Source organism: Acanthaster planci, linkage group LG13 (assembly GCF_054643075.1).
Source record: "Acanthaster planci isolate LZ-2023a linkage group LG13, COTS_SCS, whole genome shotgun sequence".
In the NCBI taxonomy this organism is placed as follows: domain Eukaryota; kingdom Metazoa; phylum Echinodermata; class Asteroidea; order Valvatida; family Acanthasteridae; genus Acanthaster; species Acanthaster planci.
Window position 1 is genome coordinate 12,550,934 of NC_141789.1, and position 27,294 is coordinate 12,578,227.

General features: G+C 45.0%; 2 protein-coding genes across 2 annotated transcripts; both read left to right on the forward strand.

Annotated features, from left to right (window-relative positions):
• Positions 1–89: 89 nt before the first annotated feature.
• On the forward strand, positions 90–18,437 carry LOC110983409 (dual specificity protein phosphatase 1-like). The gene is made up of 3 exons (XM_022242652.2): positions 90–3,060; positions 15,103–15,567; positions 16,066–18,437. Exons 1-3 carry the CDS (start codon positions 2,664–2,666, stop codon positions 16,590–16,592), a joined length of 1,389 nt encoding a protein of 462 aa, XP_022098344.2. The 5' UTR covers positions 90–2,663; the 3' UTR covers positions 16,593–18,437.
• A 239-nt stretch (positions 18,438–18,676) lies between these two features.
• Positions 18,677–26,910, forward strand: LOC110983426 (uncharacterized). The gene is made up of 4 exons (XM_022242679.2): positions 18,677–19,072; positions 21,858–23,201; positions 23,464–23,641; positions 24,693–26,910. Exons 1-4 carry the CDS (start codon positions 18,997–18,999, stop codon positions 25,273–25,275), a joined length of 2,181 nt encoding a protein of 726 aa, XP_022098371.2. The 5' UTR covers positions 18,677–18,996; the 3' UTR covers positions 25,276–26,910.
• The last annotated feature ends 384 nt before the right edge of the window (positions 26,911–27,294 follow it).

Below are 27,294 nucleotides of genomic sequence, written 5' to 3' on the forward strand. Positions count from 1 at the left end.
TTTGAGTTTCGTGAATAGAACGGTGCTTTTTTTCAAACATTCAAAATTGACCAAGCATTTCTGGACAAAACTCCATGTGATAATTATTGTTTGGGAATCGTATTTAGCTGTCTTTTGGTATGAGTTTGAGCTGGTAACCTTTGTTTTTTAAGCAAGGTATTTTCGCGCTTAAGCAGATGTTGTACTTAAGCAGCTCTGTGAAGTTGGCCCCAGCTGCTGAGTACCATCAAAACTACAAACGTGCTTAATATTAAGTATGTTTACATGGGACAGATAGCGTTTTTTGGCAGAATAAGGACAGCATTGAAAACTTCCGAAATATTACAGCATGTAGTCACACTGTTCTGAGATCTGTTTCTACACAAAAGGTGAAAAGATATCACTGCCCATGACGCACACTTGCAGGTGCGCCCTCTTTTGGCAACTGAAAGGCATTCAACTGTCACTTACAAGCCTCATTGCGATCGAATGCAGTATATGTCGTGTGCTGATTGTAGTTTTATCGATTTCGACTTTCTTCGTTTATTTTATGTGAGAAACCCACTCACTGGAATCGTCACTTTAACATTTTATGCTGCGAAAATCTACTGTACCATGCTATAATCTGTCATACAATGTCATAATGTTGACGAGAACAGAATGTCTTAGGGTAACTGACGCACGATCGCTGCACACATTGTGATTCATCCAAGAAACTACCCCCACGATCAGCGGGCGTTGCTAGGAAGACGGTATAGTTATTTCTAAGGGAATGAGGGGGGGTCAAAGCACTCACCATCAGTGGATATGATCAATTCTGAGGCATTTTCATGGAGAATGGTAATTTTCACCCCGTTTCTTTCCTTCTGTTCCATTCCCATACCCAATCTCGAAAAAAATATATATTTTTCCATTTTTCGCTTGGGAAAAACGCCCCTCCATAGTGACGCCCCGTCCAGACACCCATGCCTGCCATGAAGCTTGTTAGGTGTATTACTAAATCTAACAAAAGCCCAAAGACAAGCTTTCCGCAATGTCACTGGATAGTACAGGTGAGTTCGACAGGTCAGAGTGAATTCAACTTCAAGTCGTGTTACCCCCCCACCCACCTGGAGGACTCAAGTTTCACTGCCTGTCTGCCACTTTTAAGCCTGAGTGTTTCAATTACAAGACCGATTCCATTCTGGTGGAATCATGGTAGATTAGATCAACTGCAAATCTAAGTGGGCCATGGGTGCAAGTTCTTTGATTTAAAAAAAAAGGACAGGCGGGTGAAAAAGCGTACAAAAATAAAACTCAGGAACACATAATGGTCCGAGGTGACAAGAACGTTATATGCTGCTTTGACTTTACTTCAGTTTAAAATTCCTGACTAAATATACCCAAATCTGGTTTACTTGTACTTCAGAATAACACCCAATGTCGAAGTTTTGTTATACAAGTCACACAATTTTATACTAGCAAATCCAGCCCACACCCCCTCAAACACACACACACACACGTAAATTGGGTTCATTTACACACCAACATTAAACCGATAATGACATTCCTCCGGTCATTATGAACTGCAAAGTACTGAATATGTCAAGAACAAAAGATTTCTAGTTGTATTTTATTTCTTCTCACGAATTGCAGGGAATGGAAGTTCAACGCAGACAGTATTGTCATAAACACCAGGCATGTTTACAAAGTTTTGTACTATATCATGTATTAGCAGCACCTCAATGAATTCACTACGTCAAGAAAATAATTATTATGACAATTTTCGTCATCGCCTACCGCCTCCTCCAGCTTCGAAAAACAAGTTTCGCCCTGACTCTCCCCCACTCTCCATCCAGTGCAGGGAGGTCAGTGGGCAAAGGATTTAATTCTGTGACCAAAATACGATTTCTTCAATTCTTTTGACAGATTGATTTTTTTACTCCTTCTAAATTGACGTTGGTTGCACTCAGACCATAGAGGAGAGCGAGGAAACTACGTGTGATTGAACATGTGGTTTTTTTTATCAGAGACACTTAATATTCATACGTGCGAACAAAGGCACGTTGAAACACACAGCGGGGAACCCCTCCACGCGTGACGTCAAGGTCGTGACTCATGCGCGGACGGATTTGTGTAATTGCTGATTCCTCAGGAAACCACGGAGGTGGCAAAAGGTGAAATTGTTGGAATTAGTGTTACAAACAACGTTTAAACAAGAATATTTAAAGACTAATTGCAATCGTATTAATGTTATTTTGCAATCAAAATGCGCTCTGCCGCTAGGATGTACCGTCGGAACTACTTTTGTGAAAGGTTATGAGTCAGGTGATGCGCCCGCCCTTTTTATGAATGGCGGTGCGTATTGCACCGTGATTGGTCGACGGTAAAGATTGCGGTTTTGTGGCATGCGGGAAGCGTGACCTATGGTCATTCATTCCTTTTCGTCATATCCCTAATTTGGATGTGCAGCTATAAAGCGATTAGATCTGGTGGGGTTCGCGCCAAAACATCAACAACAGAAAATTCTCTCCACGCACAGTGCATGCACGCTTACAAACACGAGTAGTGTACTGGGACTGCCGGCACTGTTGAAACTGTACCGTGCGTACCTGACACACAGGAGAGCGAACGAGGGTTATCTTGAAGATCGATTTCACCACCAATTCTGCGTTTTTTCACCCTGGAATCCTAAACCTGTAGCCATGACGGTGTCTGTCCATGTTCGGCCGATCTCCACCAACAACCTGCGCGATGTCCTGGCCGGCGAACCCGGGGACACACGGCGAGTTCTACTGGTGGACTCTCGTCCCTTCATTCAGTTCAACGATAACCACATCGGCGGGGCACACAACATCCACTGCCCGCGGCTGCTGCGGCGCCGCTCCAAGGGTGCGCTGGCCATGGACTACATCGTGACGTGTCCGGAGACGAGGGCCGAGTTACTGGCCGGGCTGTTCTCGACCGTCGTAGTGTACGACGAAAGGACGAAAGAAATCGGAGACTCAACGGCGAAGGACAACAGCGATCTTGTCTTGGTGTTGGAGTCTCTCCTGCAAGCCCCCGTGTGCCACCTCACCACAGAAATTACATTTCTCCAAGGTAAGGAGCTTATGAATTTGTTCATTGTTTATTGCATTATTTTAAAACATGGTTTCCATGAGCATGAAGGTTGCTTAACATCTCCAGTAATGAATGAAAAATTAAAATACACCACGGCTATGCGCCGATGAAAACAACATTAACCACGGTACTACGACTGTCGGTATGTTGTGAACAAAGAACCTACAAGGAAAACTGAAAAAAAATCATAACAATGAAATTATCTACACATTTGGACAGTTACAATTTAAGGCTGCCAAAAATGCACATGCTCAGTATGCTGTCTTCATGTTAAGTTTAATTCATGTTTCATAACATGGTTTTCAAATTTAACTTCAACCATAGTTACGCTTGGAATTTGTTTTGGTGCTCACGAAGTCAGAATTATTTTATTTCCAAAGAATAAATCTCTAATGCATCTTCAGGGCCCTTTTGTTTCTCGGTCTGCCCCTCTTAGGCTAGTGGAGTAAAAATGACATTAGTAATTTATGTTTTAATTGTTTGTCAATTAACTGACGTTTGTGACATTAAATGGGCAACCAAAGAACGCGTCGATAGTATTGTGATTTAGTGGCTTGATTTAAAAATAGACTGAATTTATTAGGATCACCAGTGTGATTTCCTGTAATTAAATGGCTTTCGCAAGGAAATATGGGAGACCATACAAGATATTAACAAGAACTTTACATGTGCTTGTTTTTATCAGTGTATATGCGAATTTCAACCGCACTGCCCATTCTGGCATGCGACAATTTGTCGATAGCTGAACCCAGACGCGATTTTACACACGCCCACCTCGTAAGTGGTTTAAACCATGCGCGAAAACTGAGTCGGCAAATTCCACTACACAGACGGTAAATGCACTTCTTTCTGTAGACTGGTTACCAAAATGAAAGCTTGCTTCTTTCCCCTACTGTCCACTGATGTTGCAAGTTTCATATTTGGCCATTGGTTTCTTGCTCAGTGGCCTGACTCGCATAAATTGACCCTTACAGAATGTTGCCTCCCACGGTCCCATAGATCTGTTCTAATAACAGGTTTTGGCTTTTCTCTGTTTAACCTCTTTTCAATCTGTGACGAAGAAGGAGAGGGCGCTTTAAACGCTCTTCAATTTTTTTTTAAGACTAGTATTAAGTTCGTTATTTCAAACGCTTTCGGGGGAGCATGTTCGCTAATTTAGCACAGCAATTCTTGCGGTGGATGGTTTCTGACGGAGTTGCACTCAACCACAATCTCGCCGCACTATTGGCCACACCCTGCTAACTTTTATCGTTTCTTTTCTGACGGCCCGAAGAGTAATTTTATATCGCGCCCTGGCAGTTGCCTGATGTAATAAGCTGGAGTCGTCTATTTGTTTAGGTTGTCTCGCGCAAGTTGGTGCGTGTCAGTTCAAATGACAATCTTGTCATTTTGGGGATGTGTTCTGAGACTGGTGAACAATAGCTGATAAACCCCATACATTCCAATACATGATACAGGCAGGCCCAGGCCAGATTTCTTGTTTACTCACGGGTTGTAACAATGACGTGCACGAATGTAAATATTTACCAAATCTTTGACTTTGGATCGCATTTAGCTTACTCAATGCACCCCGCCTGGCTATTTTGGGTTTCCCAAGTGCACAACGATAGCGTTATCGACAAAGCAAAGTCCGGTGAATTATCAATTATTGTAGCGGAGTGCGTTTTCATTTTACAACTGATTACGCCATCACCACCTGATATGATTTATTTGCATGATTCAGTAAATATCGGAAGCACTACTATTTGAAAAGCCTGCCTCTTAAACCCCTACGAAACCTGCTTAAACGTAGCAGTATATAGGTTGCTCGATTTTATGAGGCTGTGAAATGCTCATTCGATCAAGTGTGAAAGTCATTCACTGAATGACAACCATGCGTGTGTTGTGGTTTGTGGTTGAAAGAAAAACAGAAGCGAGAACATTATGCCCACTGCACGAGTGCAGGTTTGCCTCTGGGGTTAGTGCAAGGGCTGGACTGGGTAATTCACCCACCTCCGTTTTTAATCTTGTTCATTGGCTAAATTTGTGGCTTTGTTAACCTGTTTACTCCCGAATTAAGGTACAATCTTAAAAACATATTCGAAATTCACTGCCCCGGGCACTGCTCTGGAAGGAGGCATTTCCGTCTTCATGACATTGTATTTGCATCTAGAATCAAAGGTGAAGTAATCACAATTAAAATACTCAACAAAATGATATGTAATCGAATTAGGTCAGGATATGACAAGAACCGGTTCCGACATGTCTGTTTTTGTTGATAATTTGAAGGGTGAATGTGACATTGCCATGCATGAGAAAAGTGTTTTGTTACCGGCAAAATAGTGAGGCCCATACTTAATTTCGGCCTGACAAATTCACCCGTGGACTGATTAACTTTATAGGCCTATACATGTACTCATTTCAAGGGATATTTCCTATAATTTATAGCTGTTGAGCAATACGTTATGTCTCCTTATTTCCGAGAAATTCATTTATTCCTTTAATTAGGGGATTGTCTAGTACTCAAACTGCGCCCGTTTTGTCCAAACAGAGTTCCTCTGATTCTCTGAAAGAAATCGTTGAGGGGGACACTTTTGAAACAAGTTAGACAGTATTTGGCTACATTCACTCTTCGAACGACTTGAAAGACGGCTGCGGACCACGGTGTGTTTTGTCGGTTGTTGACGTACACCGTCTATAGCTTCAGCTCATAATTTCCCGACCCCGCTCCCTTTCTCTTGAAGTTCTCAGTTCCATCCAAAAGAAAAAAAATAAAAAGACATTGTAGAAGAAGAAAATGGAAAGGTGATGCGCTCCCGAGGAAGTTGGAAAGAATGGCGGAGGTCTCGTCCGACGGAAATTAAAAACCACTACATTGATTGGTCTTTTATTAGATCGATACACCGGGGCGCACAGCTCGCGGAAGTCGCCTGCATTAGCGGGCCAGAGGTCCCTTCGCGCGCGCGCGCCATTGACAGCAGCCGTCGTTGTTGAGACTCGTTGTTCATGTATAGGGGCGGAGTGTCTCCTCGAAGAAAAACAATAAGTACTGGGAGAAACGCGAGATGCCATCTTTAGAAAAGCGTGCCCGGATAAATTGTTTCGTCGAAAGAGGTTACAGCGAACGGGAGAAATTCGAGAGGGACGATCTTGTCTTTCGTTTTTAGGGATGTGTTTTATGAATGAAATGGGACCATGATGCAGATGCGCTATGTTTCGTCTGTTTTTTTTTTTTAAGGTAGTAGCTTCATCCGGTTGTTCCAAAACAAATGAATTACATCCGTGTACTCTCGTTTTAATGGGAACTCAAGCTGCGAAGATTTGAGAACGGTTCACTCTTTTTCACAAAGACCTGCACACACAGGCAGCATGTCACATTCGCCGAACAGAGGTTCTGTATGTCATTTTCAGCCAAAAAATGACTCGTGGTTGTTGCTGTCGGCGTCACAACGAATTCATCCATGCTTCCTTCCATGAAAAAAATGACATCGATTTACTCTCCATTCACAGCCGAAAACACTCAGCAGTCTGTCGAATACAACTCGACGGAGGGCATTTTTGCTTTATAATTTGTAGCTTGTTTGTTTGTATTTCTTTTGTGTGCTTGTAGGTCAGTTCCTCTTATTCCTTGTTATCTTCAGTCTCAGTCACATGTCAGTCTTTTTTTTTTATTTTTTTTATTATTATTTATTTTTTACCATCCATTTCCTTCTCTGTGTCTATAATTGGCAACGAAAGCATTTATATTTCCGGCATTAATTCCCCGGAGGTTGTTTATGGATGATTACTTGCATGTTTGCTCGACGAAAATGATGTCGTTTCGTAACGCCGATATATATATAACTTTATATAGCTCATCATTCAACGCCATTGCGCTCGAAGAGCGAGCGTATATATACGTACTCGGGTGAAAATTACAGCCTCGCCATCTTCTATAACGACAGCGGCCACATTTTGTTCGTTTGCTAACATCCGCTGCTCTGGCGGTGCCTTCCGTTTTGCTTGATGTTTAATTGATCGCCTGACGTGTATTAATGGCCGGAAGCGCTGTCCACCTGATGTCCTTATAGCTGGTTTCGCGTGTCAAATGCTGTGTGAAGTGAAGAACGTCCACGGCCACCGAGAGAACGCGCACTTTGTTCAAGCACACTGTTTAGACTAGTTACTTTCTTAATGCGTATATTCAAAATTACAAAGTTGTTCAGGGTGGTGATTTGATTATACAGGAATGTCCGTTTGAATGTTTTCGTTCACTCCTTGATCACCTCAATTATAAACGTGTCCAACTCAGCATTGGGGTTGAGAATATATTGTTTGATGGCAAAAGCTGTACTCATTGCTTATTTCTCAGAGGATGAGTGATGTCACATCATTAATCACCGCCCGTTATCTTTTCTGTTTTGTTTGGTTTTTGTGTTTACCGAGGAAGTGTTTCAATTCCCGATGGACCTTGTGGAAAATTGCCGCACTGCAGTTCCTGTAACAATGGACCCATTGCACAATTGTCACGACATAAAGAAAATGACATCCTTGCTTTAATATTTATGACTTCTGTCAAACGGGTGGCGATTATACTGGTCTGTGCGATCTGACTTCTGGTTGGAATGGAATGGAGGAAGTGTTCGCTCTCTTCATCGTCAGGAGTATAAACAGGAAACTGGAAACTTCCGCCTGAAAGTGTGATGGATGGAAGGTCCAAAATGTGTCACAAGAGTGTAGTGAATGCCGGCCTTTGCATTCAATGATTAATTCCTAGCTTCGTAATACGCTGTTTTCTGTTTATTTCGTCGCCTTATTTTTAGTGCTCGTGTATGCATTATGCATTGGATTGCCTTCCGGTTTACTTGCGTTCATGCCATGTTGGCAGTCAGCAAGGCACTGAGTAATGGTCGTGGAGGGTGCATTGTTGTAGTCCAAGTCTATTCAGCGAGGGACTCTTAAACGGTCTTTTGGTCTGGTCTTTTGTTTGCTGGATGACTTGTGTTATGGTGTAATCGGGGCGTGACGCTATAGCCATTCTCTGACGAGTTCCGCCCACCTGGCCTTATTTCAAGTCGTCGGTACTGGCTGACAATGCTTGTCTGTCCGAGACTCCGATGACATTTTCCCTCCCATCACGCAGCTTCACGGGGTTTGGCAATCTTCGTCATTTATGTAATTATCACGATCGGCAAATGAATCAGTATTCACCATGACAGATGGGCAAATAAAATGAATGAAGTTAGCTTCACATGGCAATGTGTTCATAATTATGCACACGTGTTGTCCGTAATTCATACGTGTGTCATTTTTGTCGAGGTATTAAATTCAACAAAGGCCTTCTTCCTGTGGTAGATTACTTTATGCCTTTACCAGGATAAAAAAAATGAATAGACTAACGTAGTCAACATGAGAGTATTCCACAAGGAGATAGGAAACGTACATGTATAGTTGAGACAACGATAACTTCTGTGTCCTATTCCTGTGGCGCATTGTGTTGAGTTGATATGGTTTCGAGTGACACAGTGGATCTTAAATATGCAATCGAATATTGTAATTGCCACGTAATTTATACCAGTAAATAAACCCAACGAAAAACCACACATACCTCTCACTGGATGACCGTAAACAGTTTTAGCGGTTTCGGGGGGGGGGAGCAAAAATTCCGAGAAAATGCGGACGTAATTTCTGTGGCTTTCAAGTTTGCCCGCATTGGGGGGGGGTCGCATGATGGTTACATGCGTCCACTGTTTGCAAACTTCCTTTGGAGTTTTCTAGGGATTGCGATATTTGTCCCAATATAACGTATGAGAATATCCCCTCCTGGATATGCGTTGAGTACCGATATGAATATACATACTCTGGGCATTTTACTTTGCGAGTTTTATTACCAAGATTTGTTGTAATTATATGTTGAAATTATTTCTATTCCATCGACAGTATGTTCACTTGCTGTGTCTTTTATTTTAGACTGGAATCCATTTCTTATACTAGCTTGTTCCTTAATTTCGGACTTGTTAGTGTCCTTTTACAGTATTACGGACTACTTACGCATGCAGCATACACAAACAGACGCAAACAGGATCTGAATTTCAAGCAACAATTATCGGTTGTCGTTCATGATTTTGACGTTATAAGGAGACGGAGTGAAGTCCCAGTACCACATCAAGTGAGTTCCTAAGTACCGGCATCCCTGCCATATGATATGATTCAACATGCCACTGCCAGACCCGAGCATTTTGTTAGCACGCGTTCATGAAAGAGACTATAATAAACTTCCGCTCGCCGTGGGCGCGAACTTGATGATTGCATTGACTTAAGGAGCAGTACCGGGCAAAATATCTCATCGGCGATATCAGTACTACCTCAAGAACTTCATAAAACCTCATGGGGAGAATAGCTCGACCATCGCTCTCAACGTGTGTTGTATTTTTGAAAGCGAGCGAGCGCATCATAAATCAGGCGTGTATCCTTGCCGGCGTTTATTATGCAAGGGTTGCGGACCGATTGGAATCTGGAAAATGTTGTTGGTACCCACGCGCGAAATGAAGCTGGCGCTCGTCCCCCTGTGGAGCCCTGCGGGGAGGGAGCAGCGTGGAAATTTTTTCTTGACCGGTGTAAACATGAACGACCGTTCGGTGTCTCATTTGGTGTGAAATGCATTCCCATGTGCGAAGACTAAAACTTAAAAGACATCTGCAATCGGTGTTGAGAGAGACTGGCGGGCGTAAGCCTGAGATGAGATGATATTTATAATTTGCCATATTTTTGGGCCCGTCCCGCGTTGAATTTTCAAAGTTTCCGTGTGCACGCGTAACAACGCTTAGTCTGATGGAACAGTCGTCGCATGACCAGTGTTTTCTCCCCCCCTGCTACCCAAGCCGCTTGTGGGCGGCGCGCACGTCGTAAGATATATCGGAAGCAGTTGGCCCTTGAGCAGCGGAATCTCCTCGCATCGCCTTTCTTCCTATTGACACTCGTATAATTACTTCCGTTTGCCGTCAGCTTTTCTGTATCCCCCCAGTCAGCGCGTTGTATGTCCCGAACCCTCCCCCCCTCCCCGTTTCCTAATGTTGCTTGTGTCCGCGCTTGGATTGGAAAGCCCGATCTGCATGAATAAAATGAAGCGAGAGTCGTAAAAAAAAAAAAAGAATCTAAAAATAATACTTAGCCCTTGGATGCGAAGGGCTTTTGAGCCTCGGTCGTTGTTATCTCATTATTCGAGACTCTAGTAGTTTGGCTGCTGCTTCATTCGCCGTGGACCACGCATATGTAAAAACCGCACAAACTGCTAAAATAAATCACAGAACATGCAGGGAATCCATTTCACGTGTTTTGATGGACTACACGTGCGCATGTAGGCCTATCTCAAAACTGTACACCGAATGCCTGAAGAAATGTGTTGCAAAAGAAGCAACGAGCATAGGTGTACCGTACCATGATTTTTCCCGCTCTCTAAACGTGGGTATTTGCATAATACGCCATACAGTTGTGTACATGTATGACTTCATATTGACCTCTTGATTTCGCTTCATCTTTACTGGCTGAATTCTCTGGGTACAGTTTCTGTCGCAAGTTCCCGTCATGAATTGAAATCCTATCTGACTTTCCGGAATAAGGGTATCCATACACTCAGTGAGCGGTGGCACGACGGTTTGTATTTACTAAAATCTACTGGAGACAGGAGATTTCTGATTTCATACATTTCGCAGTTTGTCCCCTCTGGTCACAATTCTCTCACGCAGAGGAGTCAGAATTCAAATGGAATGCCAGGGGTGTTGAAGAAAGACTTGCAGGCGTTGTTTCCTTTCATTGGTAAATTTTTGCTATAGACTGCAGATTTGTTTAAAAAGGCTTCGCGGCAATTGTTAACGTGTAGCTGAAATCGCCATTGAACTCAACTTTTTAAACAAATTTACACATTGTCACACATTATTCTTTGTAGGGGCAGGTAGAAACCGATCACAACCATGTGCAAACGTGAACAAACAAGATGATTTCGACATTCAAAATTCTGGCACTCATTTTGAAGACCTCCTTTGATTAAGCTTTAGATCCTTTGGGCTTGTGAAAAATTAATAGATCCGGCTCTACCTGACTGAAGTCTCTGTGGAAATTTTGCAACGATTCTCCTGAAACACTGGTTGTAATTTGTATGCGTAGTTTGCGCTCACCGGTTCTTGGTAAAATAACACATCGCACTAACCATACCAGGCACAACCCGTCAAAAATCTGGCCAGGGCCAAAGCCCCGATGCCCGGTGGGGAACGCTGTTGTACCACCGAGGTCGGTCTCATGGTTTTTCGCAGTCGTGGGCTTGTGGATAACAAAAGGACTTGGGTTGTGTTTTTTTCTTCTTTTTATTATTAAATTAGACGTGGTAAAATCATTTGGCCTTCCTTTAATATAAAAGGCGCGAAGCCGCGAGGTCGTCGTAATATGCTGTTGGAGTAATGAAGATGGAACTTTGGGAATGCCGTCCTCTGACTCAAAAAGTGTAGCACGTCGCGAATGGCTTTTATTTCTTTTTCCTAAAATATTTTTGTCTGTGATTGATGTGGCTTCACACCATCTGAAAGCAACCGCAGGTTCTCAGTGAGGAAATAAATACGGCACTATGGCATTTACGTGCATGAATATTGTGTATTCAATGTAACGCCATCATCTAACTCGCGACAGTTGAATATTGGATTTGCAAAATAATGTATGGTGTTCTGATATTGACAAATTCGCTGAAAACTCAGCGCTTCTCCCATAATTTCAACTGAAGATTGATGTGTTCTGTCAAAGGTTTATTTGGTTTTAAAAAAATGACTCGTTGGCCAATGTCAGGGGCAAAGGCGTCACAGAGGTGACCGCTAATGGTGCGGAAATTGAAGGTCGGGGATTCCGGTGGTCAGTGCGCCCAGAATACCATTGACCTACCGGGAGAAGCGACGTGCGCGCCCGTTTTGCCGGTCAAGAGGACACGCTCCGTGACACCGGATCAAGTTCAGAGCGCGTTCGTGGACCTTGCCCCTTTTTTTGTCGTGGTTAAACGCGACCGTGCCCCGGCCTGGGGTTCTGTCGCGTGTCCGGTTCTTGTGTCAACAACTTTTTTAAATGACCCGTTGAGTGGTTCTTGCCATTCAGAAAATGAAAAAAGTGGTTATTCGTTCTGGAAAACTGGAGGAGTTGCTTTTGTTTCGCATAAGAAATGTTGGACCTTGTATCACGGGCAAAGTGCGGCTGCGGGATCAACCGCGGTATGACATCGGATCAGGACGACGGTCAATGCCAGGGATGATCGCTTGGTCTACGTGACGTTATGATCCGTTGAGGGTCGTTACTCTAAAAAAAACTGACAGGCACAGAGCCCCCACAGAAAATGGTTCCCAAAGCCAAGGCCCAAATACGACAATCACGCCGTTAGGCTGCGCCACATCGCCAGCCTTGTGAGTATTTTTGCCTGAACATCGTACAGTTCCACGGCTTACTGTGAAAGGCCAAAGCAGCGTTGTTCGGCATAAAACAGTCCGGTGAACCTCTTTCACAGTACTCATTTTCATAGTGGGAAATTTGTGTACAGAAAAGACTCATACCTTGCTGTTCCAGTCTTGCCCTAGCGCATTTTGTTCTCTTCGGAGAACTTCACACTGGTAGACATTTCATAGCGGTAATTAGTTCTTCCATAACTGGAAACTATGAGGGATATAATAATCGTCGACTTCTCGGAAATATTCCCAGTGGATAAAATGTTATAGTGTTTGTAATCGTAACAGACCCTGTAAGTTTTTTTGTGTGTGTTTTGTTTTTTTTGTTTTGTGTGTGTTTTTTAATGTCCTCCTTTTCCATTCCTTTCCCTCCGCGCTATTTGACTGAACTCCTCTCGGCAGGCTCCGGAAGGGGAATTAGCCACTCGGGAGTTTTTAGCAGGCCACATCCTGAATTACCCGATGTTTCTGTTGCCTTGGAATCGGATGTATCCCCTCCCCCCCCCTTATCAGACTTTACCGCGAGAATGATAGAATCACCGCTTGTCTATGTAAGTGGGGATCTTTGGCGCAGGTGCCTCAGAGCTTAACTGATTGGGCTTGGATATCGCTCATAGCCAACCGAGTGGAAATATTTTTAAGCCGCGTGAGTCTTGTTGGCGCCCTCTTGTGGCGCAGCGTGCAAAGCAAGACTAAGTGTACTTGTACTTCTGTGAGGCAGTGTATGTAATGAGGCCTAATATTGTCTGATTTAATCCCAGCCTTGAACATCCCTCAAGTCGATTCCCGTGTACTCTGTGGGTGATCTCGAGGTTTCCCCTTTCTATTTACTCACCTGTTTCCATGTGCCTTCGGTCTGTGCTATGCTGCGCTGTTTTCCTTCTGAAAATGCTTTCGCTTTGAGGCGCGTAAAAAATTGTAAATTCATTGAAACATCACATTCAAAATTACACCCACACAAAAAGAATACATATATTCATTAAAATATGTAGTGTCAGTTGAGAAAGGTACACAGATATAAATGAAATTTTAAAATGAGTGATGAAAAGACTCCAGCTCTATTCAAATCTATTCTTTATTCCGCCTGCTAGCTTCATTACGGGATGTTTACACTTTCTACCCCCCCCCTTTTCAGTGATTGTAGTAAATGTGGAAATCCTGGCATCAAGTTCTCTCGTTTTGCGAAATGACCACTTCCGCCCTATGTGCGGTTTCTAATAAATGGGACTGGGCCTGCGCATTGATTTCATGGTTGTTGTTTAGTCGCTTGTTTAGTCAATTAGGCGATTTATTCGGCAGCGCAGAGCCACGGCACATCCGGGACATTAAGAGAGTGATGGGCAAACAATAATGTGTCCCTTCTCGGAAACAGTTACTGAGTGTTTTCTGGTCTGGGGGTCTTCGCCGTGGCGCATCGATTCGTGAATTTTTATTAATGTCAATTTTCCCCGAGTGATAATCAAAGTCATCCATGTAAAACAGTTGATTGGATTCTCCTGTCTCGAATGTTTCGGGATGTCCTCTTGGTTTAGACTGGGGAAGTTGTCAATTGGTTTTAATACGTTAATTCGACTGTTCCTCGCGTTTCAACCCACACGTGTTCTGCCTTTCCTGTTGCCGTGAGCTGTATACACCTTTAACGCCTGGGATAATCCGGAGCGGATTGTCCCGTGGACAGAGATTGTTGTGTTCTATTTACATGCTTGTCTATTTGTACTTTTCTTATCGGGTGTTTGTAACGCTCCGTGATGTCATCTTATGGTCACCAAACGTTAAGCGCAAACCGGTTTCTTCCTAATTTGTGTGCATTAAGGGATATTGACTCCGGAGCAGCAGCGCCCTCAGTTGTCGGAAACGGAATTAGCCAATTATAAGAGGTCGAAAACAGATGTAACTGAAGGGGTTCGTTACTGTTCAGGAATGGATATTCGCTCAAACTAAGTTGTGTCACTGCCGTTCAATATCACAATCATAGAACAACCGTATGAATTAAATAGGTTTCGACGACAGCGTCATTGGCAGTGTTGAAAATTCATCCAAAACTAAAATCTGCTACGATAACAGAACCCGGTTTATTGTGACCGTTTCATTTCGCTTTGGTTCCGCTGAAGTCGAGGCTGGAACGGGAGCACTGATAGTGATGGTATCGATTTGTCCACGGGATATTGAAGCTTTCATAATACATTGCAAAACAGTGCCGTGTCTGGTCAGGGTTTAGCTTTCTGTTTTTCGTAGCAGACGAAGGAGAGGGCACGAACAAGCGTGTAATATGTTTTTGTTAATTAATGGCGATCAATCTGATGACAGGTTCCTTTGTGTAAGGTCTGTGTCATGGTGCCTTTAACCACATTCTGAATTCAGAAAACCACATCCGGTCATTAGGGGTCAGCAGAGCATTGATTGTTCTCCCCACAGTAACAATGCGTTATTATTTTTCCAGCGCTTGCTTGGATACTAGCTCTGACCATAAAGGAAGGAAAGCAGACTTATGACCCGGAGAGAAATATCGTACTCCGATGAAGTTGCGAAATCAATGGGAGGAAATTCAACCAGGTTCATTCGACCTTTTGTTGTTTGTTTGCTCCTCCAGGTGGTTTTGAGAAGTTCTGCCAGGAACATCCGTCCATGTGTTCCGCGTCCGCGGCCCGAGCCCCCATGGACACAGAGGAGCCCATACCTGTGGCCGGTCCGGTCGGCCCCTCCCTCCGCCTCCAGCGGCTGACAAGGTGCGCCACCGTGCCCCTCGCCGCGCCGCCCTCCGCCAGCAGCAGCGGCTGTGGCGGCGACGCATCCTCGGTGCCGGCCCGCACCGTCCCGTTGCATCAGGAGGGCGAGCCCGTGCAGATCCTGCCCCACCTGTACCTGGGCAACGCCTTCCACGCCGCCCGCCGGGACCTGCTGGAGGCGCACGGCATCACGGCCGTGCTCAACGTCTCGCGCTGCGTACCCAACTACTTCCTGAGCGAGGGCGCCATTGCCTACAAGAGCATCCCCGTCGATGATGACAACGAGGCCGATCTGCTCTCCTGGTTTCCCGAGGCCATTGACTTCATAGGTGAGTTGAGTGGAGGGATTTGGCAAGAGAATTTGGCACTGGTCCAACTGCAAGCTCCTTGCTCATTAAGCGTGGTTCTTTTCCGCTCTCATTTTGCTGCATAATTCAGTAAGATTTAGAAAGCCAAATTATGAAGAGATGGTGTCATTTAACACGATGGAGAAGTCACACGGTATAAGTATTAATCTACTTGTTGAAAGCAGCTGTGCCAGTCAAAGTCAGTAGGTCGCTGTAAATTCTCATCAGCGAGTGAGGAGCTTTTGTGTAACTTACACGAGGAAACATCTTTTCGCAAACAACTTTTCCAGTTTGACTGGCCCTGCCCTGATACACTGTATTTATATGACACGTTTCGAGGAGTAAGTGTGTGTTCTTGCACACACTTTAAAACGATCATCCTGAGAGCTCCCTCTTGAGATTTTAAAAGCTGCAGTCGCCAGGTCAGTTTTCAGACGACGGTAGCTGATGGTGTCTTACTTTGTCACTTTTTTTTCGCAGACACCGTCAAGTTGTCCGGAGGCTCGGTCCTGATTCACTGCCGAGCCGGCATCAGCCGCTCGGCCACCGTTTGCCTGGCGTACCTCATGAAGGTGCAGGCTATGCGCCTGGAGGAAGCCTTCGAGTTCGTCCGCAGCTTGCGTAAGGTCATCTCGCCCAACTTTTCCTTCATGCTTCAGCTCCTCAGGTACGAGGCCGACCTCAAACAGCAGCGGGAGGCTACCAGCAGTGGCTCTGGCGGTGGTGTCGGAGCCGGATGCCCGGCTGGCCCCGGTCACCTGCCGGGCCGCGACTGCCACACGCCCCATGACTTCACCCGGACCCTACCGGCGCTCTTCCCCGGAGCCCGCCGAACGCGCAGCGCGTCCCTACCCTGCCTGGTCCCCGCTTCGTCGTCAGAGAAGCCTCGGCACCAGGTGCCCCAGCCGAAGTGTCCCTCCGTCTTTAACTTTGCAATAGCGCCCCCATGTGGCTGGCAGCAGCCTGATCACACTAAGGGTGCCAAGCCCATCTGTTCTCCTTCCTAATTTTTGTGTGTGTAATAATGAGTCTATAAGGAATGAGAAAGGTTTTTGCTGCTTGTTTGTTGCATTGTAAATGCTGCCTTATCGGTGTTATTTAAATTGATTATTTATTTATAACGAAGAAATAAAATAATTTTGAGAAGAAAAAAGTTATTTATATTCAGTTCAGAGCCTAAGTTGGAATGCAGTTAAGATGTTAATTAGAGACTAATAATCGGCATTTTAGGTTTTTTTTGATAATTTGAATTTTTTCAATTATGCTGAAACGTATGTGTGTAGGATTAAGCTGTCCAGATTATGTTCATTTTGTCTGACTTTTGTATTTTTAAGTATTGAAACTCGCAATATTGTTGCCTTTGAAATGACCATTTCGTCATTCGACATTTTATTGTCTTGTCGTTATTCTGTGCTGTGCTTATTGTTTTAAAGTAATGTTTGTATTTTTGTTACTATTGCGGTTGTATACTAAAAAATATTCAAACGTAAAAAAAAACCCCACCTCTGCAATCAAAAGTTGATGGAGGACCAGACCTGTCTTTTTAACACCTTGGCTTCCCCCGATTGTACATAAGAATCCAAAGTACTGAGGCTTTGACCGACTCTATCGGCTCCTGCCCAGAAGTGGAAGGAGCCTGCTATCCAGCCAGTGCTTACAGTCTAGGCTCTAGTGTTACTTTGTTTCTAGACGCAGCTACAACTTTTGGACACGGCTTAAGGTTTTTGCCCACATGTATAATCAAGCCGTGTCTGAAAGACTTGGCTACGGCTTGAAATCACACCCAACGGTATCATTGGATGGGGACACGGGCACTTCCATAGACGCGTGTGTAATTGTAGGCCGGAGCGAAGTAGTACGGACGTGGCCATACGAGTCACGGGCACGGCTAAGCTGTGGGTGGATTTGACGTGTTTATAACATTTGAAACGTTGCAGAAAGTTAAAAATGCGAGAACGTCGGGGGGGGGGGGAAACAGTGGCATGCGCAGTATCGATGGTCACTTGTAATGTTTACAATGTCACTGTTCAACTGTATCCACTAGTCACGCTTATTGTATTTGAAATATGCACTCGGATTAGATCCCCTATGTGAAATCCAGCAATTCGACCCTTACTGAAATGCCTCGTTACTCTTAACCGACGGCTATTTCTGTGTTTGTTGTTCATGTGAATCGCGATACTGAAATGTACGCTTTTTGCTGCCATTGTTTTGTTGAGCTCATGTCGAGAAAGGGGAAAAAGACACGATTGTGTCAGTGGCAAAGGTTTTGACATGGACGTTGTCACACTGTTTTTCGTGCGCGCGTGTTTTCGTTGACTATTTTGTGTCGTCTCTGCAGGGTTGGTGGGGAATGACTGGAATAATAATAATAATCATTCACGGTATTGTGACTTTCTTTGCGCATTTTGCTTTGACGTGGTAGGCGTCGTATTAAGCGTGACTGACAACATGGCTGTCGTTTGGTAAATTCCCACATTGTTGGCTGCCGTATACTGCATTTGTAGCGATTTTTGTGCAATTTTGTACACGTTTCATATAGAAGTTTGTACTTTTTTTGTAAGACCTCACCAACTGAAACGATTTTGGGTTCAGTATTTGTATTTGTTTATGATCACTTGCCAAGATAATAACCAATGTGCTAAATACATGTAATTACACAGGTGTTGCAATGCTGTTGTTAGGTTCATTCACCCTTTTCACGGGGCCAGTTGACATTATATATATTTAGATGTTATAACAGGTTTTGATTGTAAACAAAGTGATTGCTTATTTATCAGTGACATATTTTGGAGACGTTTGACCCTGTCAGTGAAACTTTCCATATTCTAATAAAATGTTATTTACGCAAATAGTACTGTGAAGCTCCTTCGGTTGCTGTAGCGTGTGTCAGGGTTTCGTTTGGATGGAGGGGCTACTTGTGGATAGACAGAAGATGGTGTCGGTCGGCTAGTGAATTTCAAGATTTTACGATTGTCACGTCCAGTAACTGCAGTAATTGACCTTTGCCTTAATAACTCTCGGGAAACTTCCCCTTTGAACCTGTTACTTTTTTTACATTTCCCAGAAGCTTTTCTTTCTGTTTCGAAAACTTTACTTCAGTAAGGTATTTTACTGATCGAAAGAACAGCACTGTGCGCGTGTTCAGTATAAAATCGGTGGGCTAGCAACGGTTGTCGAGTTTCTATCTCGGAATACTGCAGCCGAGGAAATACACGCGCGAGGCATTAATAATGTGCTGAAGCGTAACATGCCCACTTCCTGATCTGTGTGTTTCGCGCAGCGATACTGTCCCCCGGAATTCCTTTCTTTTAATATCGCGAGACAGCATTTCAACAGCTTCGACAAGACGATCCTACAGAAATTGCAGGAAATTGCGGAAACACCGCACCGATCCCAACACGACCCATCATGGCGGCGACTGCCGTTTTGCTTTTGTCGGGGCTAGTCTTGATCCAACCCCACCGTGCGGCAACAGCTGGGACAGGTAAGAGATTTAGACCCCTGACATGACCTGATTGTGGGTTTGCGCACGGGGATGTTTTTTGTCGACTGAGGACTATTTCTCTAAAGCTTACACCTTAGGCACTGAAACCCAGACCAACAGATAAAGAAAACGTCAGTTGTCGCTCCCAGAAGCTAGCTATTTGCAGATCTGTTTGTTCAAACGACCAGCCTCGTTATTGGCGTAAATCAGTATTAACGAAGTTGTGATATCCACCTTTGAAACTAAGATTGCGACTCTGGGACGAAGATTTTGAAGTCCAAAGACGAAGATCGAGATGTGTTTCAGTATGTGGTGTTGACCAAGTATTTAGAAACATGAATTAAGGAGGAAACGAGACAAGCCTCTAAGCCATGGCCTCCGAGTAAGCCACGAGTCTCGAACTTATATTAATTAAGGCGCTCACCTGGACTTCGCGGAAAGTAGTAGCACATACCCGGTCGCTTATCGGTACTGTTAGTTTTTTTAGGATGAATTAGAGTCTCTTATACCTAGTGACAGCAAGCGTTGGGAGAACAAAAACCCATCTCTGAAATTAAACCCACCGCCCACAGATCTGATAATTGTGAGCTTAAAAGTTACTTTTCACCGTGCATTGCGGGAAAAAAAGTGAAATGGCCATGTGTGTTTTAAAGTGACTACACCCGATCTGATTGAGGCTCAGTATCGCCAGATTATGTGCGTGTAGGCCTAAAGAGGAGGAAGTTGTCTTCAGTTTTTAAGAAAATGAAAGCGAAATACCTGCACATAATTTTCTGTTATTAGGCGAGGCTCAGCTTTAACAGATCGCGTGACATTGCATTTGGCCTACGCCACACGTGTGGACTTTTCTCTTTCGAAGCATACACCTGCTGAATGAGTTTAACATCACGAGAACGCCACACTCATTGTGCTCTCTCTCATGTAAATGTTGGCCATTATGTTGATTTAAAAGAGAAAACATAGATAAAAGGTTGAACAAAAAAGTACCGGGCTGGTAACACTGAATGTGACGTCGTTTTGAACCAGGAAGTGTAGTGCAAACGAGGGCGCGTTGGTTCACCCGCTGGTTCCCACGCTAATGCATTTTACACCACTGATCTCCATTATAACGGAGATCAATGTTTAACGCACAAATTGTGCGGGTGACGTATAATGGCCGGAATGCAGTTGTATGGCCCGCCGTATCCTACACGCGCACAACACGCATGACATCCGCCGCACCGACAAGAGTCAATCAAATTAATTCGGCTTGCTATATTTTCGTTGATCGGTACGACGGATTATACGATATTTTTTTCGCTTGAAAATCCCATGAAGCTGAGAATAAACTGAAATGCCCCGTCTCACGCAAGGGGTCTTCGCGATTCCGGGAAAAAAACACACAAACTCTTTAAAATTTTGTCGTTTTAATACTGGTATAGAGCGAACCTACGCGTAGTCGTTTTTTATCGTTCTTTTCTGTTTCTCTTCCAAGTTTTGAATGGCACGATTCAAGTTTCACTTCTTGAAGGTGTTGAGTTACTTGAACATTCTGTCAGCTAAGGATTCCCCCCGAATAAAACCGGAACGAGAGCCACAAGTGAAAACCGTACTTGGAAACCAACAAAAAACATGACATCGGACGGCGTCGTAGTTCACTGTTTGCGCTCCGGTCATGTGTCTGTCATCATTTCTTGACAGCCAGCTCATGTCGTTTGTTGCCAATGTTTTTACTGCTGGCATTGCTGCTGTAGTAAACATTACAGGATCGTGTGCGTGCCTTTAGCTGTAGTCATGTTGTCACCGAACGGTGCTGCTTGCTGGTAATATTGACGCTTGTGTTGCGTCCGTCAATGTAACTCGCACGTTGCTGCTGTCTTGCTTCTACAGCAACGGGGACGGTTCGAGCGACGACCGCTTGTCTACCACTGGTCGATTTTCATGGGTAACATACATGTACATGTGCACGGAATGTTATCCTTGAGGCCAGACGAAATCGGCAAAATAGTCGTCGCTCGAATCTGCCCTCTACTCTTCTTGCGTTGATGCTTGCTATGTTCCTCCCCAGAGCGCAAGTGCGTTCAAACTCGCACCGTCCCACCGAGGGGGTTGCTGCAGGCCACTCGTGAAAGTGCGTACACCCATTGGACAATGTCTATCGCCTGGTGTAGACTGGTCGAGACTGACTGATCAGCATAGACCCACTGCATGCCGTGTAAGATAGCAACATCCAGAAATACAATTGCTATATACTCATAAATGGGGTACTATTCACGAGCCACAGCATCGCCCTCTCTGCATAAGGTGCGACGGCACGACGCGACGTGCCGTCGCTCCCCTGTGTTGCATTGGTACATACACTGGCGTTGCGTCTTGCGTAGAGCTATCGTTGTGCCATTGTGTCCTCTTTTCCATCTTGTTGCTTTCATTACCTATAAAGCTACAGCGTGTCCCCGTCATTCATCCATCGAGTCGCACCGTAGGTGCATTCGCGTCGAACATCGCGTCGTACCCTCGCCGTCGTCCTAACCTGTCATCAAAATGGTTCAATGGTGTAACTGCTTGTGGTATTTCGTGCCGACAACGCTTTTGCATACAAAAGGGATTTTCCTTCATAGGAATGCTTGCTTTCAAGATGTTGAAAATTGACAGGAGACGCTAGGGTCGACTTCTTGCACTCAAAACTCTGCCAGGACGATAGGACACCTCGATGGCACGACGCGACGCACGACGTCACGCATGATGAGACTGTACAAAACTTTTACCCGAGAATTCATCCATTTTGTAATGGTTTTTCATACTCAAGCTTCTCCCTGGGATGTCAGTGGCCGTGACTTCGTTTTCTCCTTCCCTTATCCTCCAAACACCTCCGTCAGACCATATCTGATTGCAACAGCTCAGGCTCCAAACGTGAACACTCGAGTGCGCTTTGACTTGCCTGGGCATGGATGTTCACACCGAGCGGACGTAGGGTACGGCGAGAGGGCGCTGTTTTACCTGCCGTCCGTGAAAACCAGGCATGCTCGAAGGGAACTTGGGTCCCTATCGGGAATACGTTTAGACATCGACGAAAACACGGTGGTTGTCAGAGCCAACCGTAGCATCACACTGCAGTGTGTGACCGGCAATCGTGCTGACCGTTTCCTCGTTCATCCTACCAAGGCCCTCGGACTGGATTATTTCATAGCCTCCTCGCCAGTCGCGCGACTACACCTGTTTACAGTTTCGGCTACACAGGACAACACTAGCGTGGATATTAACATGAGATTCCCTGAGTTAGTCAACAAAGCCACCAACAAAACACAGCATATCAACAGGGTCCTGAACAGAAACCAGACTATTTACGTCTCGAGCCTGTTCGATTTGACTGGCGTGCGCGTGACATCGAGCCAGCCAGTCGCGGTCGTGTCCGGAAGCCAACTGGGTGACACCGTGCTCGCCCAACAGTTGCCCCCGGTGGACGAGTGGGGGCACGAATTCATCATGACTCGGTCTGGTTACCCGACGTCGTCCCTGCAAATTCACAGGATCGTCATTCCGTCCCCAAACACATCTCTGTCCATATCGTCGAACAGTACCACACTTGAAGTAAAGGTCGCCGACATTGGGGCGACTTGGTTCGATCACCTTGTACAGAGTGAAGATCATCTCGAGGTGCTTTCCTCTGACAAACCCGTCATGGTGGTGAGATACACCTCAGGCTCAACCCTTCTGATTATGCCGATGGAGCAGTACCGCAGCAATGGTTCGATCCAAATAGAATATATGCTTTCAGAGCCGGCAGAATTCGTGCTGAATTTCGCCTATTTCTGCCAAGAGGAGCCCATAGTGATCACCGAGAATTCTTCCCACGACAAACGGCAGAGCAGTCGCGACAGCACTAAGTGCGTTCGAACCGTTGGCTTCCTGCCAAGTCCCGGGGATCGCAAGTCGCACATCAACATCCTCACCCGGCGGACCGACACCACCTTCGTTTGGGTGGACACCTACGACACGCGTGCAGTAACGGGCTCGTATCATGTGGCCGCGACGATGCAACTCCAGAGCTCGCATGGGGAGGAGTCTTCATTCTTAGCCTTCCCCACCGGCCGCTCCACCAGCACCGGCGTCAGCGCAGAGACCTCGTGGCAGCATTGTCTGAGTCCGACAGGTAGGAGTCGTTCAAGAAGTGTCACCCCTTGATATCCCTGCTAAACAATGGTCGGCCCAAACTAGTGGCCAGAGCGGTCCTGTCTCAAGCGCACCTCCGCCTGGTGGGTATGACACCACCAAAGTGTTTTTTTTTTTTCACTGAAAGTATACACACCATCCTTGATTGCTCCCTTTGGGGCCATAAAGCGCGTTCCATATGAAACGATATTTAAAAAGCTTAAAAAAATACAGAACATAACTGTTCTTCCATTCTTCGCCAGGGAAGACTACATCCAACTCTGGAGACACCACGACGACACCGACTACCAGCGGCACGCCCCTCAGAACCAAGCGGCCCACTGGGTCCGACGACACAGCAATCGTCGTTTCTCTCTCCTTGTCGGTAGCCATTGTCTTGGCCGTCATCGTCGGACTCTGCGTCTTCATGAAAAAGAACAAGTAGGTGCAAGAGAGAAGGAGAGGCTCCCCGGGAAAAACCTTAGCAAGATCTGAACTAGACTGCACGGTTTATATGCGCTCCGTCCGCGAACGAGAGAGGGCGCTTTGTTATATAGTCGCCTGACTGACTGACGTTTGCACTCGGCTGTGATAAGCAAGCCGAAGCGGAGATTCGTTACACTGTTTGCAATCCCTCCGTTCGCATTTTGTAACTGATTGTTTATAAAGCTGGGAGAAAGAGGGTTGGTCCATTTTTTTTCGTTGTTCACTGGCGAGAAAACACTTGTGAACACAACAGTGGATCTAAATTAAAGCCCTGCAATGTATAGTCTCAGCCCTAAGAAAGGCCATAAAAGGTTACATGAAAAATATTGTAAACTTTGGTTCCATATTTATCGGAATCTTTTGGGCGATTTTCCAAGCATTCCTAAAATGTATCACGTTAATCAAACGCCTTTCAGTTACGTTAACGTCAGCCTTTTGTCGATTTTCATTAATGGACAATCGAGCACAAACGCGCAAAACGCCCCCAATGCTGTGTAATATCAGACCTTATGGGTCGACTGGCGAAGTAATATGAGCCGTTTTTATTTTTTTTGCTAGTCGTAGTCATAAACTAACTGAAATCGTACAATCATGGAGCTACAAACCTATCAACTCGTGTGCAACTATGGCACTCACTTCCGACGAACCGCTTCTATCTGCTATCATTAGCATCAGGCCGTGACCAGATATTTGTGCATGGCTACCTGGCCACGACTATGCATTCGATGTAGCCCTTAAATTGCAGATTCTGAAGTCGTATCCACAAAGTAGCCAATTGGATCTTAGCCTGACATGAAAGTTGTCATGTAGACTGCAAGGGATTGTGGGGGATGAGGCCCATTGTGTAGACGATCCACCATGGCGACAACTTTACGAACCATTGATCGTTGGTTGTGGAGCGGTTCATTAAGCGCTTCAGCTAAATAGCAGGCTATAATTTCATGTCGCTTTTTGCACCCCAACAAATTTTGAAAGTAACCTTTACTCGACGTTTTCCTTTTCACAGGATGTTCCCAAGTTTCTCACAGAAGACCAAGCGTACCTATGACGTCACCAATGCTATCTTGGATGGCCAGCAGGCGAAGCGTGAGGTGCCCATGCGATCTCTTACAGAAGCCATCCCCTTGCAGAACCGCTACTCTGTGTCCCTGCCAGATCTGCGTCCGATGTTGTTCAGCAGCGGTTCCGTCGGCCGCGGCCAGCAGGCCCGCTTCCTGCACATCCAGCGTGCGGAGGTCAAGCGACTCGCGCCCATCGCCGAGCACGGGGCGGCGTTGGCCGGCTCCGACGCCCGGTTGGATCGGCACGACACCTTCGTCAAGCCCGTGGAGCACACTTATTTGAGTGTCGACCACCAACCACAGAAGGACCACCGACCTGCTCCCAGCCCCGTCGTCGACCGCCGGCCGCCACCTCCACCGCCGCCTTCCGTGATACCACAGATCAGCGGCTGTAACACGCAAGCCCTGGACGGGTCAGCAACAGGCCAGTTCGCCTCCATCGGCAGGCGTCGACACACGCCGGCCAAACCCATCCCTGTCGAGTTTGTCTTCAAACAACCGGAAACTGAAACTCAGTGGGTCGTATGAAATAAAATCTAGTGAATACTTTACAGCTTGTTTATTTATAATCGACAGAAATTAGAATCAAAAAGCATACATTTTCTTCATCAAAGATTCAAATAATGAGCTGCATATCAGGCTGATAAAGGAGCACGGCTACCATTTTAAACCAGACTCCTTTTTGAGGGGAATCCGCGCAAGCTTTCAGGAGAAAGTCAAAAGCTGTAGTTGTGAAAATCAAGAGGTATAATCCGAAGCATTTGGAAGGCGAAATTTAACATCGTCAACTTTTACAAAGAATACTAGATATCCCAATACAACGAAAATTTCCATTTATGTACGGTTAATAAAATCCAGGGAAAATTCGTGAGCCCTGGGGAATGTACAGTGTACCCAAATGTTCGGTATAGCAGCGGGTGTTCGTCATACTAGCATTGTACTGTACAGCCGGCTTAGAGGTTTGCACCACACGATGTGCTCTCGGGAAATGAAAATAAAGATAGGAAGCAGTTTCGGGACTATAAAAGAACAACCATGCACAAAACATGCTTACTTGTCGCATTGCTGTCGTTTTGCAATCAATGTTATTTCCAACATTATGCGCACTTAACGTCCGTTGCGGGATATGCTGTACTAATTTCTTTTGAGGACGTCCGCTCATAATTCAATCCCACGGTTTTCTTTGGAAAAGGGCGTGGATGAGGTGAATGTACAGTATCGTTTCGTGTTTTTAAAATGTTTATAACCTTGATAATGTGTTACACACATTACAAGTTTAATTGTTTTAATCGTAACGCAATGCAGCGTTTGGTAATAAATTAAATTAAAAGAAGGGTGCTATCTGTCGCAGCGACTGTGTGGCGAAATCCGGGGAAATGGATCTTAAGGACACACTTTCACCCTTCATGTGTATGACAAAATAACCTTGAACAGCTCCACGTACGTTTAGATACATTGGTGTGCACTATACATATCAAACTATCCGTCAACAATTGATGTCTGATTTGCGTTCGGCAACTGGTTGGTCTTGCATACCGAAGAATTCACTTTTCTGCCTCTCTAGTAATACTTGCCTACCGATAATGAACCCTACATAATTACATTTTAATGTAACTATTACACCAGCACAGTAAATTGATGCGACGCGACAGATTATAAGGGTCTTTGAGGAACTCTTGATTATTAATCCTGCGATGCAGAAGTCCATCTCACTCGATTAAGGAGAGGAATTTGCCTTTTAAGTTTAATGTGCTAATGATGTTAGCCTCCTGCTGTGTAATGTTTGTTGCTACAATCATAGGTTTGGGTTCTGTGTTAACTCCATCCTCAGTGTCTTGCCATCATCAGCCTTAGTGGTGAGTCATTTCGAAAGTATTGTTATCGAATGAAAAGCAAAAGGTTTTCATGAATTCTTCTGAGCAGACTTTTGGATTCACTTTCAAAAATACGAGTATACTTTAGATAGCAAAAATCGCTAGCATTTCCTGTACATGCATTGGAATTGTTGGAAACGTGCCAAGTATCGACAATTATTTCCTTATCAAGATAGTTCTACACAAGGAACATTATATTACTTCAGTTGCGGTCTTTATTTTCTAGTCAATCATCTTTGTGAATAGTCCTTTAATATAAATATACCAAACTTTGGCAACCCTGCAGCAAGTGTTGTTGTTGGTATTGTCCATTACGTTCAAGTAGTCAGTGATTTTTTTTACATAACACGGTGTGAGTCAAGGTTAAAATTATGGCTCTGGGGATGTTTTATCAAAAGGAAGTAAAGTCCGAAATTAAACAGGTGAAGCTTTTCCACCAGGCGTGAGGACTAGTCTGCTCTCTAGACTAAACCATTTTTCTGACAAGAAAGCACACTGTGTGTCCCAAAGAATGTTGTGTATTCAAAACATCGCAGGCTGTTCATGCACATGTAAGGAGGCACGCGCAGCATGCAGGGGCTTCTTCTTCCACCGTCGTGCCACCAATTTTGTACGGCGCCACCTATTGGCGACGCCCGAAAATTTTCAGCTATGCAAGTTCCCATTCACGGGC